The 23,382-nt window shown below is 43.8% G+C and overlaps 1 protein-coding gene across 7 annotated transcripts in view; it reads right to left on the bottom strand.

The window, feature by feature from the left end:
• The window catches only part of LOC136114521 (alpha-protein kinase 2-like), a 60,117-nt gene extending 36,762 nt beyond the window's left edge, over positions 1-23,355 (bottom strand). For 2 of the 7 annotated variants that reach the window (XR_011736298.1, XM_071801661.1), the window contains exons 1-3: positions 20,824-21,090; positions 11,632-13,346; positions 2,219-5,090 (exon numbers count right to left, since the gene is read on the bottom strand). Coding sequence is in view for 6 of the 7 variants with exons in the window: in XM_071801661.1 (XP_071657762.1) it covers positions 2,219-5,090; positions 11,632-12,996 (4,237 nt within the window). In the remaining variant the exon portion in view is untranslated. Of the gene's footprint in view, positions 1-2,218; positions 5,091-11,631; positions 13,347-20,823; positions 21,091-21,946; positions 21,982-22,728; positions 22,797-23,206; positions 23,229-23,286 lie in introns of those variants that run through there. The other 5 variants (XM_071801658.1, XM_071801659.1, XM_065859884.2 and 2 more) reach the window with 5 other exon arrangements.
• Positions 23,356-23,382: the final 27 nt, after the last annotated feature.

Here is a 23,382-nt window from a genome sequence, read left to right as displayed (position 1 = left end):
TTGATGCAGAACCAAGGCTTTAAAATATGGAGGTTTTAACAGACTAATTCAGTGACCCACGCAGTCAATGAAAAGGTTTTCAATGCAAAGACATTTGGAATTTATGGAATAGGACCCAAGGGAAGTTCTTGCCTGAAAAAGCATCCACATAAAATAATTTCTTTATCGAAACACATTCTCTCTGACTGAAGGACCAGCTGGTCTTGTCAGTAAAACAAAACACCACAAAGGTAGAGCATACCATGTGGTTAAAGAATGAGAATTCATCTTAACCGAATACTTGTAACTAGTACATTTTTTAACTGATCACAGCCTTTCAGAGAAGGAGACTTAAAGTTCCAGGAGAAGCTCAGTCTCCAAGGTGCTCTTGGAACATACCTGACACACACAGGCAGGATGAGACTCTGCGAGGTTGCCTTGAAAACACAGCTGGAGGGAGGAACCCGCACCTAGTGCTTAGATATTCCCATGTAATAACGTCAGCAGCCTTTGCTTCCCTCTTCAGTTTCAAAGGATTCATTTCCCATCTCCCTACTTTTCCAGCCGTAGGGAATCAACATATACGCAGGGAAAGGTTTTGGCCTCGTGACACATCCCTGCGCTGAAGTGAGACAAGCCGCTAGATGCAAGGGATGTAAAACGCAAGACGTGCTGCTCCCTGCTGTGCTCACTCTGAGCTGCTGCTTTCTGCACGGGCTGGCAGGACACACCTGCCTCGGGGACCCCACTCTGGCCGGCCAACCCTCCCACCTCATGGCGAAGGAATGCTGGACCCAGCTCCAAGGGTCAGGCACCTGGAATTCACTGCTATGCTTAACTTGTAGTCACTTAAGTCCTTAGGCCCAAGAATCCTGCTGAATCAGGGCTAAAACGATGCAGACAGTATGTGACAGAACCCTACACAGAACTCATGGCCCCAGATTCCCCGCCCTCACCACAAAGTAAACCCTCCTGCAGCTGAAAATAACATAAAAGAGACAGGGTATTTACCAGACTAACCATACCAACCTTCCCAGCACTCCACACCATGCTCTAAAGCACAAACAAACATTCGCCTCACAGTCCAGACTGAAGCACATCAGAAGCAGGTTAAGAATATTCAGTCTTGTCTGCCGCAAGCCTGAATGTTAAATTATTTTCCAAGCATGGCCTCAGGTATATGGGAAAGGCTCAGGCGTTTCTCGGTAACCGCGGTTCGCTCGCCCTGCTGTGGAGGAAGGTGCCTCCCCTCCCACGCAGGTGGTTCTCTGGCAGAGGCCACATCTTCAAACACAGAAAAGTTTGGGGCTTTTAAAAATGTGTTTGGAAAAGCAGAACTCTCACCAGGCCACACTGTAATTAGAATCTCTGAAGAGACTCATAGTGGTATAGCTTACTTTTAGTCACTGTTCAGTCTTGCTCTAATAAATTATTTTATGATGTGAACATGAAAAGTAATGTTGAAAGGTAAAAATAAGACCTCAGTCCTTGCAAAGTATCCATAGAAACCACAAATATCTCATCTGTCTAGCTGTTACACTATTGCTACTCCTGTCTGCATTTTGCTTTACCTGCCAGCAACATCTCAGGACTCTGACAAGCAACCTGAATCTCACTGCAATTCTATGTTTTCTAGGTCAGTTTAATATGCTAATTTCATCAGTGTCATTTATGACCAACAGCGGTGCACAGGAACACAGAACCAGCCACAATCATCAGAGAGGACCACAAAACATGATGTTTATCAGTGGCACACTACTAACAACAATAGTATTTTCCTAGTAATAAAAACCATTTAGTAACCAAGAGAAGGTAATTGCATTTGGAAGCCACAGTGCAGAAGCGTAACCGGGAACACAGCCTTGTGAGAACGTTAACAACATGCAGGCAGTGGGCTTGCAGTTGTTATATGGTGTGTAGTTATGTAGTACCACGCTATACAACCCTGAAAAGTTACCCAGAGAGACAAAGGAAGAAGTAATTATTTCAAATAGGTTTAAAAAATTGTAATGTGTTTGCCAGCTAGGAAAAGGATCTTAGGGAGGCTTCAGCTCTGTGGCACGGGCACAGCACTAGTTACTGAGTTCAGAGAACTGTAAATTAAAATCAGCGAGGGCAGGACACCTCCAGCTGACACAATTTAGACTCAAGGAGGCTTGCAACGTGTTTAATGAATTTGAATTTCATCCTGTAGCCAGAACGATGGGAAATGACAGAAACGAAATCAGTTTTCTCTTACCTTTGCTATCCTTTTTCAAAATGAGTTTCCTTTGCTCTTTTCTGTCTTCTTTATGAATCATGCCTGCCTCACTCTTCACAGACGTTTTAACACTGCCAGGATCCTCACTGACATTTCCCCTCTCCTCCAGTCGGGGCTTTTTTGACACTGTTGCTGGTGGCAATTTCTTCTTAGCTCCAGCAGCTGAATGCCCACTGTTCCCTGTGCCTGCTTTACATTTGATGGGCTCGGGCCCAGCAGCAGTTGGTAATGTCTGGTAGGATTTTGACCCTTCTGGATTCCTCAGCCTTTCCACATTGACTGGGAATGGATCACACGTGGTCACTGCCAAGGAGAATGGCTGAGTTCTGCTGCAGGGTGGTTGCTCTTGGAAATACTGGTTGTTCCCTGAATCAACTGGGGGCAAATTAACTAAGCCACTCACCATGCTCTCTGGTGTCATGATTTCATCTTTATCGTACTCAGGAGACTTAATTGAATTAAAAACTTCAGTTAGCTTGCTGGAAGAGATCACGTCAGGACAGGACTGCTTAGTGCCAATGTTCACTGTATCCAAGGCTCTCTGAGCCTTGGAGCTAACTGGAGTGTGCAAAGAAGACTTTGTTTCAGCTTCATCTGGTTTATGGTCAATCTCTTGCTTATTTGCACACAATACTGCTTCCCTTTCGTTTTCTTCAGGTACCCTATGGAACTGATCCTGCAATGCTTTGCAGAAAGGTTTCAGCGTACTCAAATTTTCATCTCCTCTGACTGCAGTTTGTGTGGGTTCAGTTTTCACTTGAGCTCCGGCGCCAGGACAGCCCACTGCGGATCCAGTGGTAAGCAGGCCCTCTGCCTGCCTCACAGGGGTGAAGGATGGCCTTGTTTCTCTCACAGGCAGCTGATGGATACCTAACTGATTACCGGTATCTCCATCGTCCTCGTTTGCTATGCTCTGGTACTCACTCGGAGCCTCTCCAGGCAGTGGGGGACTAACTGATGTTACACTTCCAGATGCGTAGGTGTGATTTTTTGAAGAATCTTTTCCTAACTCTTCATCAGACTTGAAGGTGCTGTCCACAAAAATTACACGTTGTTCTGATGTATTCTGAGGGGAAACCACAGTCTGCCTCTCCGAAACATGACTAACTCCCGAGTCACAGGAAGTTTCAGCCCTCTGTTCATCACCTTGGCAAATCTCTCTCTGTTCTTCTCCTGTTTTACATGGTTCACGTCTGGGCACTTCCACATAAAAATCTCGTAAAAATGGATCCCCAGAGGGGGGAGTGAATGCCACTTCTTTCCCTATTTCTGTCAGTTGGTCTGTATTATGGGGTAGATTGTTACATGGTTCGGTTTCAGGAGTCTTCATTACATGAGCCAATTCTGTTATGTAACCATATTTCTGTGTATTAGAAACAACTTGAAAATCTTGACAGTCAGTACTTTTTGAAAGATGACAGCTGTCAGAATTAGTGTCATTCTGTGCATTCAAGCCTGAGCAATTTCCTTTTTCTTGTAAGTTCTCTTCATAACTTTTATATATGGTGTTAACAGAAGAGTGTTCTTCATGTGTAAACTGATTCATATTTTCATTGGGGAAAATGTCTTTCTCTTCCGGGAAATCAGCTGGTTCTTTCCTTGCTGGATAACAGTCTCTAAAGGGACACCCTTGACCAGTCCCAGACTCATTTATCAAGGATTTGTTGTGCTCAGTATGAAGTAATTGTCCGATTGTCCCATGCGACTTATCTGACATGTAAGCTGGGTTTTCTTTGTCACATGCTACATTACCACTCTGAGCATTTTTTAACCTCTGAGGAGAACCTGCACTGCATGTTTGGGAAGCATTCCTAATGGGAAGCTTTCCTTCCCGAGCAACAGCCGTTTGAATGGATCCATTACCGTCAGTTAACACTTGCTTTGGCTTCTGCTCCAAGTACTCCCCTGTATTTAAGATGATACTATTTGCTGAAACACAAATGGATGGTGTTTCCGTTTCATTTCCAGTGCTAGAATCTAGACATACACCATCTGTTTCTACCACTTGTGTAAGACAAATGTTTCCTATGGATGCACCATCACACGCTCCGTCTGTTTTAAGTAGGATATTACAAACACTGCAGTCTTCCTTCTCTGTTCTTGGTCTGCTCGCTGGTTGTGTAATAGATTCCTGCATTTCTATCAAATTTGTTGGCAAAGGATGATCAGAAGAGGTCTCCTGTATAAGGTTCAGTTCTGTGACTTGGATATCTGGTGGCCTAATTTCTAAACTGGTGATCCCCCGGTTTTCAAATGGGATTTGATACCCTGAGTCATCTTCATGAAGAAGTTTCCACATCTTGTCATGCACTGCAGATATATCAGCATCTCCTTTGCACTCAGGGCTTTCAGATTCCAGGACTGACTTGGGATCAGCTTCAAGCAGAGATTCACCACATGATGGACGGCAGAGAAAATCTGTGTCATTGCTATCATGCAAGGTAGAAATATAGCTGTGCTCTCCCTCCCTTGGCTCATCACATAGCTTTGCAGAGGAGAGAACAGCACATAAACATTCTTGTTTATCAGGAACAGCATCTGTATCCCATAAAGAAAAAGATGAAATGTCTTTCTTTGATTTGTTGCCATTAATAATAATATTATTTCCTTGCTCACAGAAGACCTGTTGGTGACAACCTTCTCTCTTATCACAGGGAACATGGTGTTGAGAATAGGTCCACAGATTTGCACTTTTATTTTGTAATGTCTTTTCAGCACAGAGCATTTCCAAAGCTGGATGGATGGCTCCTGCACTCGCACAAGTCATGAAGATGCCTTCCTTTTCTTTTTCGGGCTCCATACATAGTCTCTCACGACTCTGGGTAAAGACTTTAAGATTACCCCCTTGATCCTACAAAGAAGAAGAGAAATGTAATCAAAAATTAAAATTGCTGCTTGACACAGGCTTGAACTAGAGTCCTGGCTTGAAATGCACGTAATTTCATTTAAAATATTTGTCAGCAGTCAGAGTTGCATTCTCCAGGATTTTCTCTAGTCCTCTTCAGCATTAAATCAGTTCCATGGAAGTGGTGAGCATGTTTCACCCATAGCAAATCACAGATGAAAAAGCCTACAATTTTTTACTAGATGAAAACACATTGTTTCCTAAAGAAATTATGCTTTTGGTTACCATTACACAGAATCCCAGAACGTCAGGGATTGGAAAAGACCTGGAAAGCTCATTCAGTGCAATCCCCCCACCAGAGCAGGAACACCCAGCTGAGGTTCCACAGGAAGGTGTCCAGGCGGGTTTGAATGTCTGCAGAGAAGGAGACTCCACAACCTCCTTGGGCAGTCTGGGCCAGGCTCTGACACCCTCACTGAGAAGTTTCTTCTCAAATTTAAGTGGAACCTCTTGTCTTCCAGTTTGTACCCACTGCCCCTTGTCCTATCACTGTTTGTCACCGAGAAGAGCCTGGCTCCATCCTCCTGACACTCACCCTTTCCATATTGATCCCCATGAATGAGTCCCCCCTCAGTCTCCTCTTCTCCAGCTCCAGAGCCCCAGCTCCCTCAGCCTTTCCTCACACGGGAGATGCTCCACTCCCTTCAGCATCTTGGTGGCTGCGCTGGACTCTCTCCAGCAGTTCCCTGTCCTTCTGGAACTGAGGGGCCACAGCTGGACACAATATTCCAGCTGTGGTCTCCCCAGGGCAGAGCAGAGGGGCAGGAGAACCTCTCTTGACCTACTGACCACCCCCTTCTAACCCACCCCAGGTACCACTGGCCTTCCTGGCCACAAGGGCCCAGTGCTGGCTCATGGTCACCCTGCTGTCCCCAGGACCTCCAGGTCCCTTTGCCCTACACTGCTCTCCAACAGGTTGTTTCCCACCTTATCCTGGAACCTGGGGCTGTTCCTGCCCAGATGCAAGACTTTGCCCTTGTTATATTTCATTAAAGTTTTCCCTGCCCAACTCTCCAGCCTGTCCAGGTCTCTGGATGGCAGCACAGCCTCTGGCGTGTCAGCCATTCATGTGCCAGAACAGTCTGTAAAAGCAGAGAGTAATTTAGCAGTCAATCTTTGACAAAAAAATTACTTTCAAATAGCCATTAAGAGGATATCACAACATGGATTAGTTTGTACATTTGACCGCGTATCTTTCTAGTGGTTTTCTGAAGCTTTGCACCTACTCCCAGTAGAAATGAAGAAATGCTCAAAATCATCAGACTGAGTTTAAAAAACACCAATATTTGTACACATTTTTCATTTTTTTTAGCTTTTATCCAGCCACAAACTCAACTTCATAACTGCTTTGTTGGTTTTTTTTCTCCCTTCTGAGTCCCAGTTCTATCCACAGTTAATGTGTAGTGGTGTGCTGGACGGCTGACGTTAACGATGATACATAATGGGTGAGTCCTCTGGGTTACAGCAGAGCTGTGAAAGTGTAACTAGTGCTGGCAGACACATAACTCAGAAGCCATTCTGAAAAGAAGCAAGTGTTGTTACTTAGTGAAGGACACCTAAAGAAGGATTTCCCACCAGCTGCTGTGCGCACAGGTAGAGGCAGGGGCTGCTCAGACACTATGTTCTTAGTTTCCACAAGTCCATGGTAAAAGCACTGCCAGCTGTAGTAAATATTGCTTTCCTTTGCTGCAAAAGCCACCCACTTCAGCTGCAATTCCTTTCACCCTCCCTGTTCTCCGTTCAGCTTGAGTAGGATGTAGAGCTGAGTATATGCTGTGGACAATGGGGAAGGAAGAGATACAGAAAATTTTTGTCCATGACTTTAACTACAGTTCCCGCCTCAAGCACCATGCAGTTGCCACACTACCTTCAAACCTCCTTGGCCAGTGCATACTAGAAGCCCTGAGCCCCACCACGGCTGCCCCTCTGGCTCCCCGCCACACTCCCCGCTCAGGGCTGCCCTGCAGGAGCTGCCAGTCTCCGGTCTGGGAGTCCAGGTGCACACCTTCTCTGGAGCCAAGGGAGAGTGAGCCTGGACGTGCCTCTACGCTCACTTTCCCTGCTCTTCTCTGTTGGTTCCGAGAGCCTGGTCTGAGCTTAGCGCTCCTGCTGCCACTTCCACTTCCTCCTCACACCTCTGTAAGGCAGTTTCTTTTTCTATTCCATACAACCTCAGCAGCCTCAATCACAGCTTTTACTGAAACCTGTGTAATTCTTGCTACGTACGCCAGACACATGATCAGTTAGTCCCTACCTGCTGTTGGTATGAAAGTGGTGTTCAGAGGGAAGCTCAGGTAATCACCTCCACCAAGTCACTGTTCGGGCCATCTGCAGAGAGGCCAAATGACAACAGATACTATGGAGACCGGGGCAGTTCAAAACCCTGAACAAAATACAATTAATATCACACCTGGGGGCTTTCATTAATTAAGTACTTGATTCTTAAGGAGAGTTTTCAGTGTATGACACATGGGAACATAGCACCTGAGCAAGCCGTGCCAGAAGAGCTACTGCATCTCAATAGGTGATTGGCACATACCTCACATATAGACAACTCAAAAAAACATAAATCTGAGCAGGAAATAAAACACAATTAGATTTGGAAAAAAGTAATGCACCTGGGAACACAATACATACATGCCGAGGGACAAGCGATCAGGTAAACTACACTGCTGACCGAGGCATACAGATAACGGAGGGAAAAAACGAAATACAGCAAGTACTGATAAGGTCAATGGAAGCTGTGGTATGATACACGAGCAGAGCTACAATTTCATCTCTTTATGTCCAACATGTCACAAAAACAATGTTCAGAGACATTCAAAGAATATATGATATAGTTCCAGGCAAAATATTTTGACAGAATGAAGATTAAACAGAAACAACAGTATAAGTGCTTTGATTTGGAATTAAGGCAAAATTTAAAAAATATACTTCTGCTCTGCAGAAACTCTATGTTGTTAGCTAGAGCCAATACTGATACTGGCACTATCTTTACTTAGCAGTATTTCTTGATAACAAAACTGCCAGGCACATCATAATTATCTCCTAAATAAAAATATAAAGTTGGAGTCTTTAAAATATGACAAAGCACTAAGGAAAGCCCAATACATCAGGTTGTGATAAAGCAAAGAACAGAAAGGCAGCTAAATCACCCTGCTGCTGCATGACAAAATATAGGAAACCAGATTTTAAAAATATAGGGAACCAGATTTAAACACTGTTTTTTCAAAATTCCAGAAAAAGAACTGTGAGTGGTGGCAAGTAGCACCAAAATACACATCTCATGGAAAATCAGAACTGACCAGATTTATATCTGAATTAAAAATGAGACAACTATAAGCTGATTGAAAATTATGTGTTGGGCGTGGACAGTAATTCTTACTCATTACTGTTTCGGAAGAGAAGTCCTCACCCATTTCGTATTCAAAGCCAGCCATGAAACCAGTTTCCACCCAACAGCTGTTCAGTGGCCTATGTGAAACCACTTGAGGGTTTCAGTCTAACTCCTCATGGGCAGAGTTTACCCATCATAACTGTTCTGCCACCCTTTCTTAAGGGTTTCCTTTTGCTCTTCCTTTGTTGTGTAACACAGCTCCTTCCTCCCCTCTCACTTCCCACCCTTTTCCCACATCTTTCCGCCTGCTGGTCCCAGCACACCCCCTGTCCCTGCTGACAGCACGGAATGCAGTGCCCATGACTTGCACCTGCATTTCTCTACTAACTGCAGAGCAGGGAGCTCCAAACTTTCAAGTGTCCCGAACACTCTACATCACGGTTCTCTGTTGCACGTGGCGGCTGCTAGGATGTCACACACGAGAGCACACAGCTACCATCTCAACCCATCCTCGCAGACAGAACAGGGCCAGGAGCCCAAAAGATGAACAGCTTCATTGGCCTACGCAGTTTTGGCTACCCTGGAATCTAACAAAGCAGAGGTACGACATGCTAAACAAAATATATTTTGTGCACAACCAGATTACCGGATTACGTGGAAGTTCTGTGCCAGTTCTGCTTCTCTCCTTTCTGTACAATAAAATTTAAAATTATCTAGAACTGACATAAATTGATGTCAGGAAGGTCAAACCTCTACATGAAGCAGCTGTTCTGACATGAGCAAACCCAAAATAATGCCAGGATGAACAGGAGATCTAATCAGCAGAAAAAAATAAAAGCTTTAGAAATACACAAACACCACATGCTGTTCTTCCCGGGATATCAGTGTAAATGTTAAGTATTTTGCCTATGCCATGGAATCCCTCTGAATCTGCCAGTTCCAGCAGGACCTCACCAATACCACTGGCATTTAGCAGGCCACAGACCTGGGCTTTGTAACTCAGGAGTGACACCAGCACCCCGTGCTGGGACTGCTGGCTAAACACCGAACAGAGACCGGCTCCTGAATGACACACTGCAAACGTGAAGCCTCCTGGCTCTCTGTACAGTATGCTACATCATACAGTTGGCACAGTTTTTTCTAGAACCTATTATTAATTAAGCTGCTTTGAAGCATTAGACAAATTAAGAACTTCACCTGGGGCTAGACCAGGAGGTCACGGGAGGAGTCAGGAGCCTCACACCATGACCGTCTAGCGGCAGAAGTCACCCAGAACAGCAGTTGCTGCACAAGACACACTGCCAAGGTTGTTGCAGGCAGAGCAGCTTGGCACTAAGGGGAGTGTAAATCCCTGCACAATTAGTGCTCTAGTTCTGCGGCTGCTATGGACCTCTCAGGAGACATGACTACCACATGGAGGGGGAAAATCCAATGCTCTTCAAAAGCGGTCAGCTGTGATTTCTGCTACAAGCCCCTCACCTTGCTCCTGGCAGAGCTGTCTCCCATGCTGGGCTCCAGCTGATACCACAGTAACTTCTACATAAGCCTGTGTGCAGCAACAGGAGGTGGATTCTTCCTTGCTTTTCTTAGGTCACACAAGCAGATTGCCGAGGAGTCTCTGGCTTACTATACAGGAGCAGTGAGAAGCTGTTCACATTTGCCTTGTGCTATAAAGAGTCATTTCCAGATGGGATGCTTTTGTTTGGCTCACTTTCAAGACCACATAATTTTGAACCTATACCTAAATTTCACCTTCATTCATGTGTTTTTAAAACCAATGACTTGGTCTGTGCTAACCTCTAGCCCTTTTGTGTATACCAATACTTCCTTCCCACTTAATTTTTATCTAATGTGAAGTTTTGGGCAAGGACACACAAACAGAAGAAATACATACTGACTGCAGGTAGCAAGAGTTTAATTAGCTAATCTGAACTTTGCCCACAGCACTTACAGTAACCTTACAGCTGCTCTTTGCTAAGAGCATTCAGGGATTTAAATTATTGTAGCGCACTTGGCAAAAAATGAAACAATGCCTCTAGCAAACCATGGTCAGACATACCACCAAGAAATCCTCAGTAGGCTCATTTCAAGAGGGAGGTATTCCCCATCATAAGAACATCATGTGGTGTTAAAATGTGACTGGAATTTTATGGATGATCAAAACAACCTACGGATGTTTTTCAGGTAGAAGAATCCAGTAATTTTTGACTGCTCAAGACATCCCAGTAGTGAGATTAAAGTCAGTCTGCTACCCAGAACTGGGAGACTTTTTGCTTAAATAATACAGATGAAGAAAAGTATGCAGAACTGGAAAAAGCTTGTGTTTGTCACAAATGATTTTTTTCTGTGCAATTAACTATGCACTTTCAAATCAATAAAGTCAGTGATAATAAGATTATTCGTGGTTTAATACTCATATATATATATATATCTTGAGTCTTTACTATGCAATTCTCGCACTTATGAAAACTCGTGGAGCATCGTATCAGTCTGTACAATTATACTGACTTCCTTAGTTGATTTCCTGCCAATAGCATAAAATATACAAGTACATGGAGAGTACCACTTCGGGTTTTTTAACTGTTTTTTACATTTCAACTGGAATATCTGACTCTTTCATTGTTTCATTTTTAAAAAGCAAAGCTCAGTTCACCTCTCTAACATGAGCTCTCTGCATTAAATTCCTTTGCTTGTTATAAATTCAGAGCAAACCCATGTTGATCTGGTTTAAATTTTCAGCACCATAAGTGGATGACAATTTTGTTCTTTGAGTATAAACTGAGAAGAACCTATAGCTAAACATTCTCTGCTCACAAAAGGTATTTGAGAAACTTTCTGGGTTGAAAGAAACATTACTTTGATAAGACCTATGCAACAGCCTACATATCGGATTTCCCTATCCAGCTGTCCAGAGACCCATTAGTGCCTCTTACTATTATCAATCTCACTCTATAATTAGAACAGCTTATGGTTTATTTGGGCCTTTTTCAAAACTAGATTTCCTTCCCAGCCGTAGCTGTCATTCAGAAGTACATGAATAGTATCTTTCGAAGTAATTTAAATTGTACATTATTTTGTGACAAACAGGAATAAAATGCATTAAAACCAGTAGAGCAGCTCCTTCTATCAAATTATAAACACTTTACTTACCCTGGGTGAGATGTTTTCATCTGGCATCTGATTGTGCTCAGACAGGCCCCAAATCCTTTTCCTTTCCCAGTGACAGTCTTTATCTGCCTCTTCCACATGACACAAACCAGCCTGCATTTGCAAGCTTTCTGTCTCCTCGGGGACTTGTGTTGAAATGACACCTTCCTGACTGGGCAGCGGAGCAGTGGATTCCCTAACCTCTGCTGCAGGCTGAAAAGATTGTCCTATGTTACTTACATATCTGCACAGTTCTTTAGGGTTTAACAACTTTAAAAGGTTTCTTCTTAGACTTTCTGTTAAGGTACAGACAGCATGCCCTGAGTTTTCCTCCGGCAGATTTCCTTTCCCCTCCTCTTGCAGCAATGAGATTTCACCAAGCAAGTCCCTGTCCGTACTGTTGTCTGTCATTGTCTCTGAAGCCTCATTTGTCAAAGGAGCACCTATGCCACCAGCAGAGGAGTCCGCCTTGGCACATGCATTATCCTTGTTCTTTGACTTGTCAGCTGAGAAACCTGCAGCTGAGTGGCCACTGCCACTCTTTCCTTCTTCAGTTCTGGGATGGTCATTTTCAACGGCTGCAGCTGCAACAGGCACTTTGTTCTTTTCTTTGTCTTTCAAACTGGTGCTTTCATCTCGGTGGTGTCCAACAGCGAGAGTCATCTCCGTCTGCAAAGTTGACTGGCTGTACATAGAGGGGTCTCTCCTTACATTTACTCCTTCGAATTTTGAGTGATGACCACAGAAGCCAATGGTGGCATCCATAGGCGTAGTGTTATCTGACACTTGGGACAGACAAGGCATTGCACTGAGGAAGTAAGCACACCCATCACAATCCTTACTCAGTTTTAAATCATCTTCATCATCACTTTCCAATAAAAATTGTAATTTCTTTTTCCAGATTTCATTTTCATGCATTGTCAGCACATCTGAACATTCAAAATATTCTAGGACATCGTCAGAAAAGTCGTGACTTACACTTGGAATTTTCTCTGCATAAATCTCCACAATAGTGGCAGAATTTTGAGAATCATCTTTTACAAAACAATTGTGATTTACTACGGGAGTATCTGCCTGCTCACTGAACCGGGCATTCATGGTTAGAGGTCTACCGAGCCCAGGATTTTCGCATGTCTGGACATCTGCCAGAGACTGACCTGATACAGCGTCTTCCGTGTTAAGGGAACAGTTGTCTGTATGATACGCGATTACATTTGTAGGGCAGGAATGCATCTGTCTGCTGCAGCACGTCTCTGCTTTTCCAGCAGTGACGCTGACCATACTGTTAAAGTGAATTACATCATTCTCTGACAAATCCCTTAGGCAGGAAATATCTTCCTGGGTTTTAAATATATGTTTTACATCCATGTTGTCTTCTGTGTTAGGCAAGTGTCTGTGGGATTTCTCAAATGGGGACAATACTTCTGCTTTTCTGAGCTTCTCAAGCAGTAAACCACTGATTCTTGAAGAGTCAGAATCTGGTGAAGTTAACACTGGGTCATTCTCATACTGGTAATTCTTGTGTTGTGCAAAATGTTTTTCATTCTGCTCATTTTAGCCTGAAGTCTCCAATTGTCATTTAGGTCAACAACAAATTGTGAGGAAGTTTCAGTTTTTGTCTCTGATTCCAGTTCAACAAAAGCTGAACCGCAGGTCATTCTAGCTGTCAAACTGCTTCCTGGTACTGTTTAATGAAGTGCAGATCTTGCTCTGTGTACCTGAAAATAAAAGAAATATCAAGTTTAAAATTACTCCTCAAATGGGTATACATATTTTCTAAAAGGTGGTCAAATGACACACAGTTGCAAGCATTAAAAAAACCAAAAAAGATAATTATTTAAAAATCAAGATCAAACATTAAAGCAGTACCTATAACCCAGCTATCTATGCAAACACGTAACCGTGCAGAGTGACATGTGCTAGGAAAAAAAAGCATGCCTGCACATACACAAATATAGGCTTTAGCACATATCGCTTTCGACATTTCTAAATGCAAGCACTAATCTGCAGACAATGTAAATTTTCACATGTGCATGACTTCTGCAGGTACCAAGTATCTGCTATTTTGGTAGCCACATTAGCACAACAGTAGACTATTCCTTAAATTGGCATCATAGGGACATATTCCAAAATCTGTTTGTAGAAATACCTGGAACAATTTAACTGGTTAGATTTTATAGGGCTATTTCTGTCTAAAGCCATTCTATTGTACTTTGGCTTGTTGTTTGTAATGTCTGTGGGGAGAGAACAATGAAATGAGGCTGGTTAGTTTCAATTTCCTGTTCACATTGAGACTGCGCACTAGCAAAATGGTATGGTTTCACATAAAAACAAAGAGAAATACACCAAAAGGCTTCCATTAGCTGAATCCGAAGATATATGGAATCATCGCTCTCTTCTTGTAAAAAAAAACTTAGGATTTTTGATACTTGAGATGTTTTTGTATGCTACTAGAGGCACTCTGGGTCAATCTTCACCACAGGGTACCCACGCTCATCACAACAGGACTCTTGTACCATCCAGGGATCCGCTCATCAGTGAAAGTAGTGTAGCAGAACTGAATTTCAACTAAATTTGATCTCAGGAAGGATGCTAGACTAAAAGCTCTGAAAAATAGTCATCTATTTTTATTCACCGAACTGGTATGACATGAAGAATGGCAGGGAAAACCTCCTTGCCATCCTGCTAGTCTGATGAAGCAATTTAAGGACACCTCTAGTCATTCTCCTATTCCTTCTCTCTGCTTCTTCCATTGTGGCCTTTTTCAGCTAACATCTCTCTCCTGACTGCAAGATCACCAGCACCCTAGCAGAGCAACCTTCCGCGATGCCCTTTCAAGCACTGTGTAGCGCTCCATCTGCTCTCCGCGGGGCCACAAGCAGAGCAGTTATTGGACCTGTCAGCACCCAGCTTCATGTCACAGCCCGCTGCAGATAATGATCAAAGTCAGTTACTAAGAAAATATGTGTGAGCTAGATTAGAGCTTAATGGCTAAACAGCAAGGGGCTTGCGTGGAATCTGCCTCTCCCATAAAGAGCACAAAGCAGCTGGATGTGCTCTCATTTCCTTCAGGCAAACCGTGCCACCAACACTTTTTCCACGAAGCTACCTGGGAGGTGAAAAGCAGGCAGAGAAGGTGGTTAACCAAGTGGATACTAAAAGGGACAATGCTAGGTTGTGTGACAAACATTTGACTTCCTGCACAAAAAGAAGTGCAGAGGAACAACAGCTGACAGGGGAACAAGACCAGCACCCTCTCCCAACATACAACATGAATGTGCATTATATACATGCATGCATGTGCCCACTGAGTACACACGGTCAGCCTCGCTGCTTGGACCTGTGGCCATGGAGCTTCAGCAGCTCCCAAGAGGCAACCCTGGTCAGCACAGGGTCTCGGGAGAGGAAAACGAGACGGGGGTTCAGTGTTTGTGATACGAGAAGAAGGGCAGAGGGAGGACATAATGAAAAGGCAGTTGAGAGGCGACATGTTTTATCAATTTAGTCTTAGAGTAAACTGGCAAAGGTCCAGCACACATGGAACTGTAGGCCAACAGGAAAGGCTGGTTTGAAGAGCAAGCCTGATGTGACGCAAAGGTATACTGTATTCGGGAAGTTGCCAGAAGACAACAAAATAGTTTTACAGTACTGCAAGCCAGCCTGGTGGCAGTGGCTTGGCGAGAGATGCTTCGCAGCACGAATCTAAAAGGGGGAAAGGCGCACTGCTCTGTGTGGCATTGCTGACACACAGAAGGTTTCAGATTATTCACACAGGAGGTACCGGACCAGAGACTGTGTGCAGGCTTCCTCGGACCACTGCCTTCGAGTCTAGCTCAAAACCCCTCATAATGCAGGCTCCCCTGCTGCAGATGACAAGAGGAGGACACTTAGTGCATACTGGAGTGGTTTAAACAATGTGGACACCTGTCAACTGGCCCTGGGCCAACAATCTACACTTGCTTCATGCAGGCCTTTGAACTACAATATCGACCATGTGTGCAGCAAGAGCCTGGAGAAAAAAAAGCACGCGATCCCATTATCTGAATCCTTTCAGATCTCTGATCACATTTTGCTTTCCATTTCAACCCTAAGAAATATAAATATTTAACAGGGAAAAAAAAAAAGGCAGCAGTAGAGATTAATCTTTTCCTCATCCGTTTTATTGCATTTCCATAGAATCATCTCCCAGCTTTCACTCATTGCCTCTTAAATATGCATTTGCCTAATGTTCCCTGTTGAATTCTTTCGAATCTGCTTTCATCTCTGCTTTTCAGAAGACCAGATGCCTCTTTCCTCTTTTTTGGAGGGTACAAGTTATTTTAAAAGTATGGTAATTTTCCCAGCTGAAAAGAGCTTAAGCAACATTTTTTAATGCAAATTGACTAATGAATACTCCTTACTAAAGCAATTGTACTATACGGTTACCATTCTTTTAGTTCAGCTGCATTTTGACATCCAGGGGAAAAGAGCTGTCAGATTTCTCGATAAGAAAATCAGATTAGATTGCTGTGCATTTTGTCAGATCCAACAACGGAAATCCAAGCAAAATAATTTTCCACATGGAAAACGGCAATAAATGCCAGTTTTCCACCCAGGACAATGACATTATTTTGTTTAAATCTGGGGAGAAAATAGAAGATATTATATAAAAAACATAATTTCAATTATTGAATTTAGACAGAAATTGGAAAGAGAACTATTAGCATAATATCCTCCCAGCTCCTCAAGAGACATGCATAATGAAATGCACAGAGGAAAGATGAATGTGAGATCATGATAATTTACCATCAGCTATTGACTAGTAACCTGAAATAAGTTCGAATACTAATAAACTGGGGTTTGAACATTTGGTGAAGAGAAGACAAGAGAACACTTCAGTGCATAATGGTGTTCCAGCTGCTTGTCTCAAGTCTTGCTCTGGAAATCAATGATGCTACCTGCTAAAAGTCTACGAAACCTCCCTTTTTAAGCAATTTTATATTCACAGAAGTTATTTCTATAGAAAGCTTATGCATTTTACAAGTCCAGGAGGGAATTTGTGTCTTTCTGCGGGGTTCACTTGCTCTGCAGTCAGTGGAAAAATTCCCTTCACTATGTCTCTGCAGTTTTTTTCTTTTCTTTGCTATCTATTCATCATGTAATCTCTGTTCTCTGTACAATTGTCCTCAGCCCACAGCCTTGTTCAGCAGGATTTATTCCTATCTTTCAGATGCACTTGCTTCTCGCCCCCTTTCACAGGACCTGTTAGCCTACACTCATGTGCTGTCTCTCTCCTTATCATCCCCAGACCAGCCTTTTGGGTCAGGGGCCGCTCTGTATTCACATCCCGCCTGGCACAATGGGCACCTGATCTATGTCTACACCTCCTATAATACTGCAGTATGGTTCAGCTATCTAAACACGCTTTGACAACCACAGCATTGTCTAGGTAGGTTAAAAGCTCTGCATCAGTGCATAAATACCCCTGGACGGCCATACATGCTCTGCAAACACCCTGCTTTACACCCACACCAGCGCAAAGGAGTGGGAAAGAAGAACCTGCGTTTGCCCACACAGAGGGTTATCTTAACTAAACACGTGGGAGGAATTAAACTGATAATCCTCTCATGTTTCATATCAAGAAATATCCTTTCATCAAGTAATATTTTGGTCTCTTTATACCAAGTTGACACTGGGTCTGCAATACCTAAAAGCACAAGAAAATTTGATAGGTACCTAAATAACGTGTGTTTGTAATAGCCCTACATCTCACAGACCATGTCTTCAATAACCTATGTGCCATTGTCCACACTTGTGGGGGCACACCAAATCTGCTTCACTGGTCCAGGATTAACTTTCATTGAACTTCTACACACAAACCTAAATAGAGAAAGCACAACCTTTCTCCTATGTATACATGAGGAGGATGTGGATGCATGTACAATACAGTCTGCTCACCTATTCTTCCAGCACTTCTCCATCAGGCTGATCTTGTTGAGAAGAGAGATACTCGTCTGAGACAACAAACTCCCCAAATGCCAGCAGTCTCCTACTATCACCTCCACCCCATAAACCAAACTTTGGGATCCAGATTCGCCTTTTTGAAAAACAATTATTATCTCCTAGACTATCCTACTAAACTTTATATTTACCAATAGCTCCTTCTCCATGTGCCTGGGCATACTACATACATTTTCATACAGCCCTTTAGAGATGTTTTATTAGCAGGGGGCTTAATCACAAAGGAAAACGGTGGATATAATTATAATTAGACTTAAATTAAGATAAACATGAAAAATTTCCAAACCAAAACACTAAAAACCACAAAACCTTTCCTTATGATGAACAGAAATGGCCATATACCATGCAGATCCAATAGCTAACTGGTATGGACAGAAGGATGTTTTAAATATTATGTTGATTAAAGGGAGAGAAAGTAGCAAAAGCAGAACGGAAACAACAAAAAGGCAGAATGGAATCTCCACTAATCAGATGATCTCAAGAAGACTCTAAATAGGCAGTGCCTAAAAGGTGGAACTAGGCAGAACCTCCCCCCGCCTGGGTCTGTACCCGTGTCCCTGCCTCACACTGCATGGGCTCAGAACGAGTGTTGCACACACGCTCTTCTCTTCCCCTCTCTGGCACAGACAGCAAACACGTGGTGTCACCGAGTCTGCCGCAGCCTGGCCACTCTGCTCTGCACGACCAAGCACTGAGGAATGCAAAGGAGCTTCAGTCTAGACATAAACAGGAAAGTTTGGGATGACGTGCTGGCCCCAGAGGCTTGTACATGTGATTATTGATTTCTAGAGTGCTCAAGGAACAGGACTTCATATGCATTTTTCTCAGTAAATATGGCTGTACTGCTAAAGATTAGGCATGAAAAGCAACATACCAGACAGAAAGTCATAGCGATTCCTAGTGTATGCATATGAGAACTGAAAGAATAACATTTACTGCAATAGCTGGCATAGCAAATAACTTGCAGTAGCAGATGTATCTTAAGATGAAACATTACTGCTAACAGAGCTTGTGTTTTTATGACTCTGACTCCTGGTTTGCAGAGATGCAAAGACATCGCAGACATAATTGCTCACATAACCTTACAGATCCTTTCCAGAACATCCAACTACAGACCACATGTGTAATACACACCCTGCCATCCAGTCGGTCGTGAAATCTTATTGACCTGTGTAAATGCAGCTATGTTCCAAGGCTGACGTTAATTTCCTTTCCGTTCTCCCTGGAAATACTTCTCAAATATGTCTTAACTTTCTTGCAAAGAGTTTGCATACCGTTTGTATAGCTGCAATGTCCCTCTAAGAAATCAACAGCCATAACTGCACCCACTCTCCGTGCCCAGACTGGCAACTGCTTTGCCTTTGGGAAAATACACATTTTTTCACCTCAATACAGATTGATTTTTTTTGGTAGCAAATTCCTTAAGTTTAGCATTTTCTTCTTCCAAAACAAACCAAAACATGTTATGCAATAAACACAGAAATTACACACCAATTCAGATTTCCTGGATGAGGTATTATATTTCCTGTATGGCAATACATACAATATATATATATTTACAACTGGAAACAAACAGAGTTTCTTTTGCAAAAAGGTTGCCACGCATGTTTCACCATATTTAAATGCTTATTTTCATGTTCTCTTTTTAAACTTTTCCTTTAACAGAAAACTTTTATCAAAAGTTTTCCTTTAAAAGTTTCATCAACACTGTCATGTTTCTGTGCATCTTTTTTTTCCACGCATCCACCAGTACTGATGGAACCAAATTCCACATGAAACTTCTGATCTGCTTTCCTCCACTCCTAATCTATACAAGCATTCCAAAGTGATTGTGCCAGACAGCCATAAGAACAACTTCCAAAAGTGTTGTGATCATGCCTACATTCTTAAACGTTGTTACCTTGTAAAAGTTTACATCTCCAAGACAACAGAAACTAGAATTCTATAATTCAATTATAACTTTGTGAACTCTACTCACAACAGCTATAGTAAGTATTTATATAGCAGTTCTCTTACTACAGTCTCACATTCGACAGGGTAAGAGTACTGAGAAGCCACGCGCACAAGGATTCACAATTACTGCATTTTCTACTTGTTTCTGTACCTCACAATAGTTCTGCCTGGAATCCCTAATGCTGGAACACAAACAATAACTGTATTATTCTTCTATTCATACAAATCCTTCATGATACTGCAATCAAATCAAACACTTAGAACAGCATACTTGTCAAGGAGTATGTAATGTCAGAAATCAAACCAGGAAAATACTATATTATCTAAACTAATTATCACATACCTATTGTATTAACAAGGTTTGGATTAAAAAGAAAAAGTGAAGTTCAAAAAGCAGATATCTGGAAAACATGTCTTTGCCAAATATACTGCGATATATCGTGTTTCTTCAACTTCAACACCCGAGGTTGTTTGACAACTTTTACATTAGTGTACTACTCACTGTAAGCAGCACCACAGCATAAAGAAAACACCATAGCTATAACTTGTTGGCTAAATGTAAAAGGAATAAATGACCGGCTCTGCATATCTCTAACAAAGACCTTAATGTAGGGTAATTAAAATAACCAATCACAGCACAACTCTTAACACCGATCTGTCTTAATCTATTTTTAACATTTCTCAAGCATCTGACACTGTCAGCATGAGCAATTCATGCAGCCTAATAATCACCTACCTGCTACCAAGTGACCAGATCTTTCTCAGGAATGAAGGAAATTTTTACCTACTGACTATTAGGCCACACAATATACATCTAGAAAGAATAAAATGCATATTTCAGGATACCTAGTATCACTTACACGTTCTTTAGAGAACGAAGCTTGCTTTCATACAATTTTTGCAATTTTGTTTGTCTTGCTAAAACTCAGTGGAAATAGTACCAGAGTGTAATTTCAGAGACATTTAGCAGAATTCTAAATGCAATATGTTTACAAAAATAATCTATCAAAACAAGCAAAAATTACTATACTTTAGCAGAAGCAAATAACAAATCATATTTCCTGTCCAACAACAGTATAAATCCCTATATTCATGTAGTGCCTTAAGAATGAAGTAACTTGCTCTTCTTCGTTTATTCATCTTATATGACATGCGTTCTATCTGCACATATGAGAAAAAAGTAGACAAGCAATTTTTAAAGTATAAACATTTTGACCTCCCAAATCATAAATGTGCACTTACCCATGAGTGGTCTTTTTTGAAGTTCTAGAAGCGGGTCAGGTCTCCGGTGTGACTCTGTGTAACAAGACAAAAGCCATTTAATTTATGCATGTTGTTTCAGAGCTGAGTAGCTAGCTGAAAGCTTCAGCGTTGTTTTGCTAGTGTGACCTTAGCATAGCGAGACTGATCACAGAACGGTTTGACTTTTAAGAGAGACTATTTCATTACACGCAGCAGATGGCTCTTCCTGGGAAAACCTCAGGCAGAGCAAGCGAGTTGGCAGTGATGAGAGGGCACATCCTACTTCCATAGAAGTCCACGGGCACTTCCTCATGGCCTGGACAGAGGAAGTGTTGGCATTAGCTTTTCAGAGTAAAGCACCAGGTTGTTATTTAAAAGACATGCTCAAGTGTGCTTAACTGCTTTGCTAGGCATGTTGGGAGTTTCTTACTTGATAAAGTTAAGCACACAAAAGTGTTGCTGAACATGAGAAAAACTGCAACCCCTAACAAGAAGGCTGAGGAAACCAAAGGCGGATAGTGAACTTTTAATAATCACTACATAAAAATTCTCCTAACAATTCACATTCCTCAAAGGCAAATAAGTGAATCCTGAACTAAGAACATACTCCCACTTCTGCTACCCAGGAAGTTGAGTCTAAGACAGGAAAAACTTGAACGAATTGCACAAACTGCTCTGAGATCAAGGGATCTAGAAAAGGCTGAAAAGAAAATTTTGTATCAGGTTTTTTCCAGATAATTTTGCTGAAAGCACAGCTAAAACTGGTTATGAGATACTACAGTCCTAAGTACTTCTTGCTCCCAGGGTTATCTAAACCCAGATAGGAAACTGGTATGTTCAGCAACAAATATAGCACCTGCAACCCCCCTCACTGAGCAATAGCTGCAGGGATATTTACATTTCATATAATAGCCTAGTAGTCAATATAACTCCCAAAGAAATGAGAGACCAGGATTTAAAACCATACTCAACCTCAGTTAATTTACTGTTTGACATTGTGGGAAGACACCCAACAAGCACAGACCACAGTCTGAAGCGGGTGAAAGGTGCCTGTTAGAGCAGGTAAGCCATGGGCAGCTGTGGGTAACTATGTATCACCAAGAAGTCAAATTCACTGCCTTACCTGTATCTCTTTTGCCGTGCAGATTGGTTTTCCACCTAAACTAGGAGAAATAAACCATTGGTTAATGAGGCAGGGGAAACGACTGAGTGCAATTTCTTCAAGTTAAGTCTAACTAAACGGCTTGTTTTTCAGAGCTGCTGGACCCCAGAGAAGTCAGCGGACGTACTACGCTGTCTGCTCTGCAGGCCGATGTGTATCTCCAAGCAGGTGTAAGCCTGTTCTGACTAGTGCACTGCAACCCATGAGACAAGAGCTCCACCGAAGAGCAATGCTTGTCAGCGTGTCTCAGTGCTGTGCTGCTGCAACTGGATCACCACGAAGGCAAGCTTGCAGTCAGTCACACGGAAAAACACCACAAGCCACATTTGAATGCTTGATCCACAATTAAAAATGTTAGCAAAACTACTTTCTAAGGCACTTTCAGTCCACTTTGAGCAAGTTGAAACTCCAGAGAAATAAGAATTCCCCTCAGATGATGGCCACACTGCTCTCTCCCTTAGCAGTGCTGGACAGCAGGCATGGGGACACCTGTCCTGAGGAAATTCTCCCTCAGCCGCACCTCCTCTCCCTCGCTCAGACACAAAGGGCACCCGGCCCCTCAGGCTGTTTCTCCTCAAAGAGAGACCCTCGCCCCAGTGTTGTACCATCTCTGCCCAGTTCATCTCCCGCCCGCCTCCATTTCCCAGGAGAGCTGCTCCGCATCTGGCCCCTCAGGGCCGGCTGCCCTCGGGCCTCCGACACTCGACTTTCCCGTGTCAAAATGGGTAAAACAAAACCCTCACCGCTTCCCTCACGCCGAGGAAAAACCCTCCCGTTCCGAAGGGCCAGGGGCCGCCCCGGCACAAACACGGCGGGGCTGCCTCAGGGTAGGGCGCGAGGCGCGCGACGGGCAACGGCCGAGGCGCGCGACGGGCAACGGCCGAGGCGCGCGACGGGCAACGGCCGAGGCGCGCGACGGGCAACGGCCGAGGCGCGCGACGGGCAACGGCCGAGGCGCGCGACGGGCAACGGCCGAGGCGCGCGACGGGCAACGGCCGAGGCGCGCGACGGGCAACGGCCGAGGCGCGCGACGGGCAACGGCCGAGGCGCGCGACGGGCAACGGCCGAGGCGCGCGACGGGCAACGGCCGAGGCGCGCGAAGGGCAACGGCCGAGGCGCGCGAAGGGCAACGGCCGAGGCGCGCGACGGGCAACGGCCGAGGCGCGCGACGGGCAACGGCCGCGCCTCGAGCGCGGCATCGTGCACCGCGCCGTGACACACCGTGCCCAGCCGTCCTGCACCGTGCTGCACCGTGCCCAGCCGTGCCGTACCACGCTGCACCGTGCCCAACCGCGCCGTACCATGCTGCACCGCGCCGCGTGCGCCGTGCCGGCCGTGCTGCTCCGCGCGGCTGCGCTCGGCGCGTGCTTCCGGGCGGCAGCACCGCCCCGCGCGGG

This window comes from Patagioenas fasciata, chromosome W (genome assembly GCF_037038585.1).
Source record: "Patagioenas fasciata isolate bPatFas1 chromosome W, bPatFas1.hap1, whole genome shotgun sequence".
Classification (NCBI taxonomy): domain Eukaryota; kingdom Metazoa; phylum Chordata; class Aves; order Columbiformes; family Columbidae; genus Patagioenas; species Patagioenas fasciata.
This window is presented reverse-complemented; position numbering and strand designations above follow the sequence as displayed.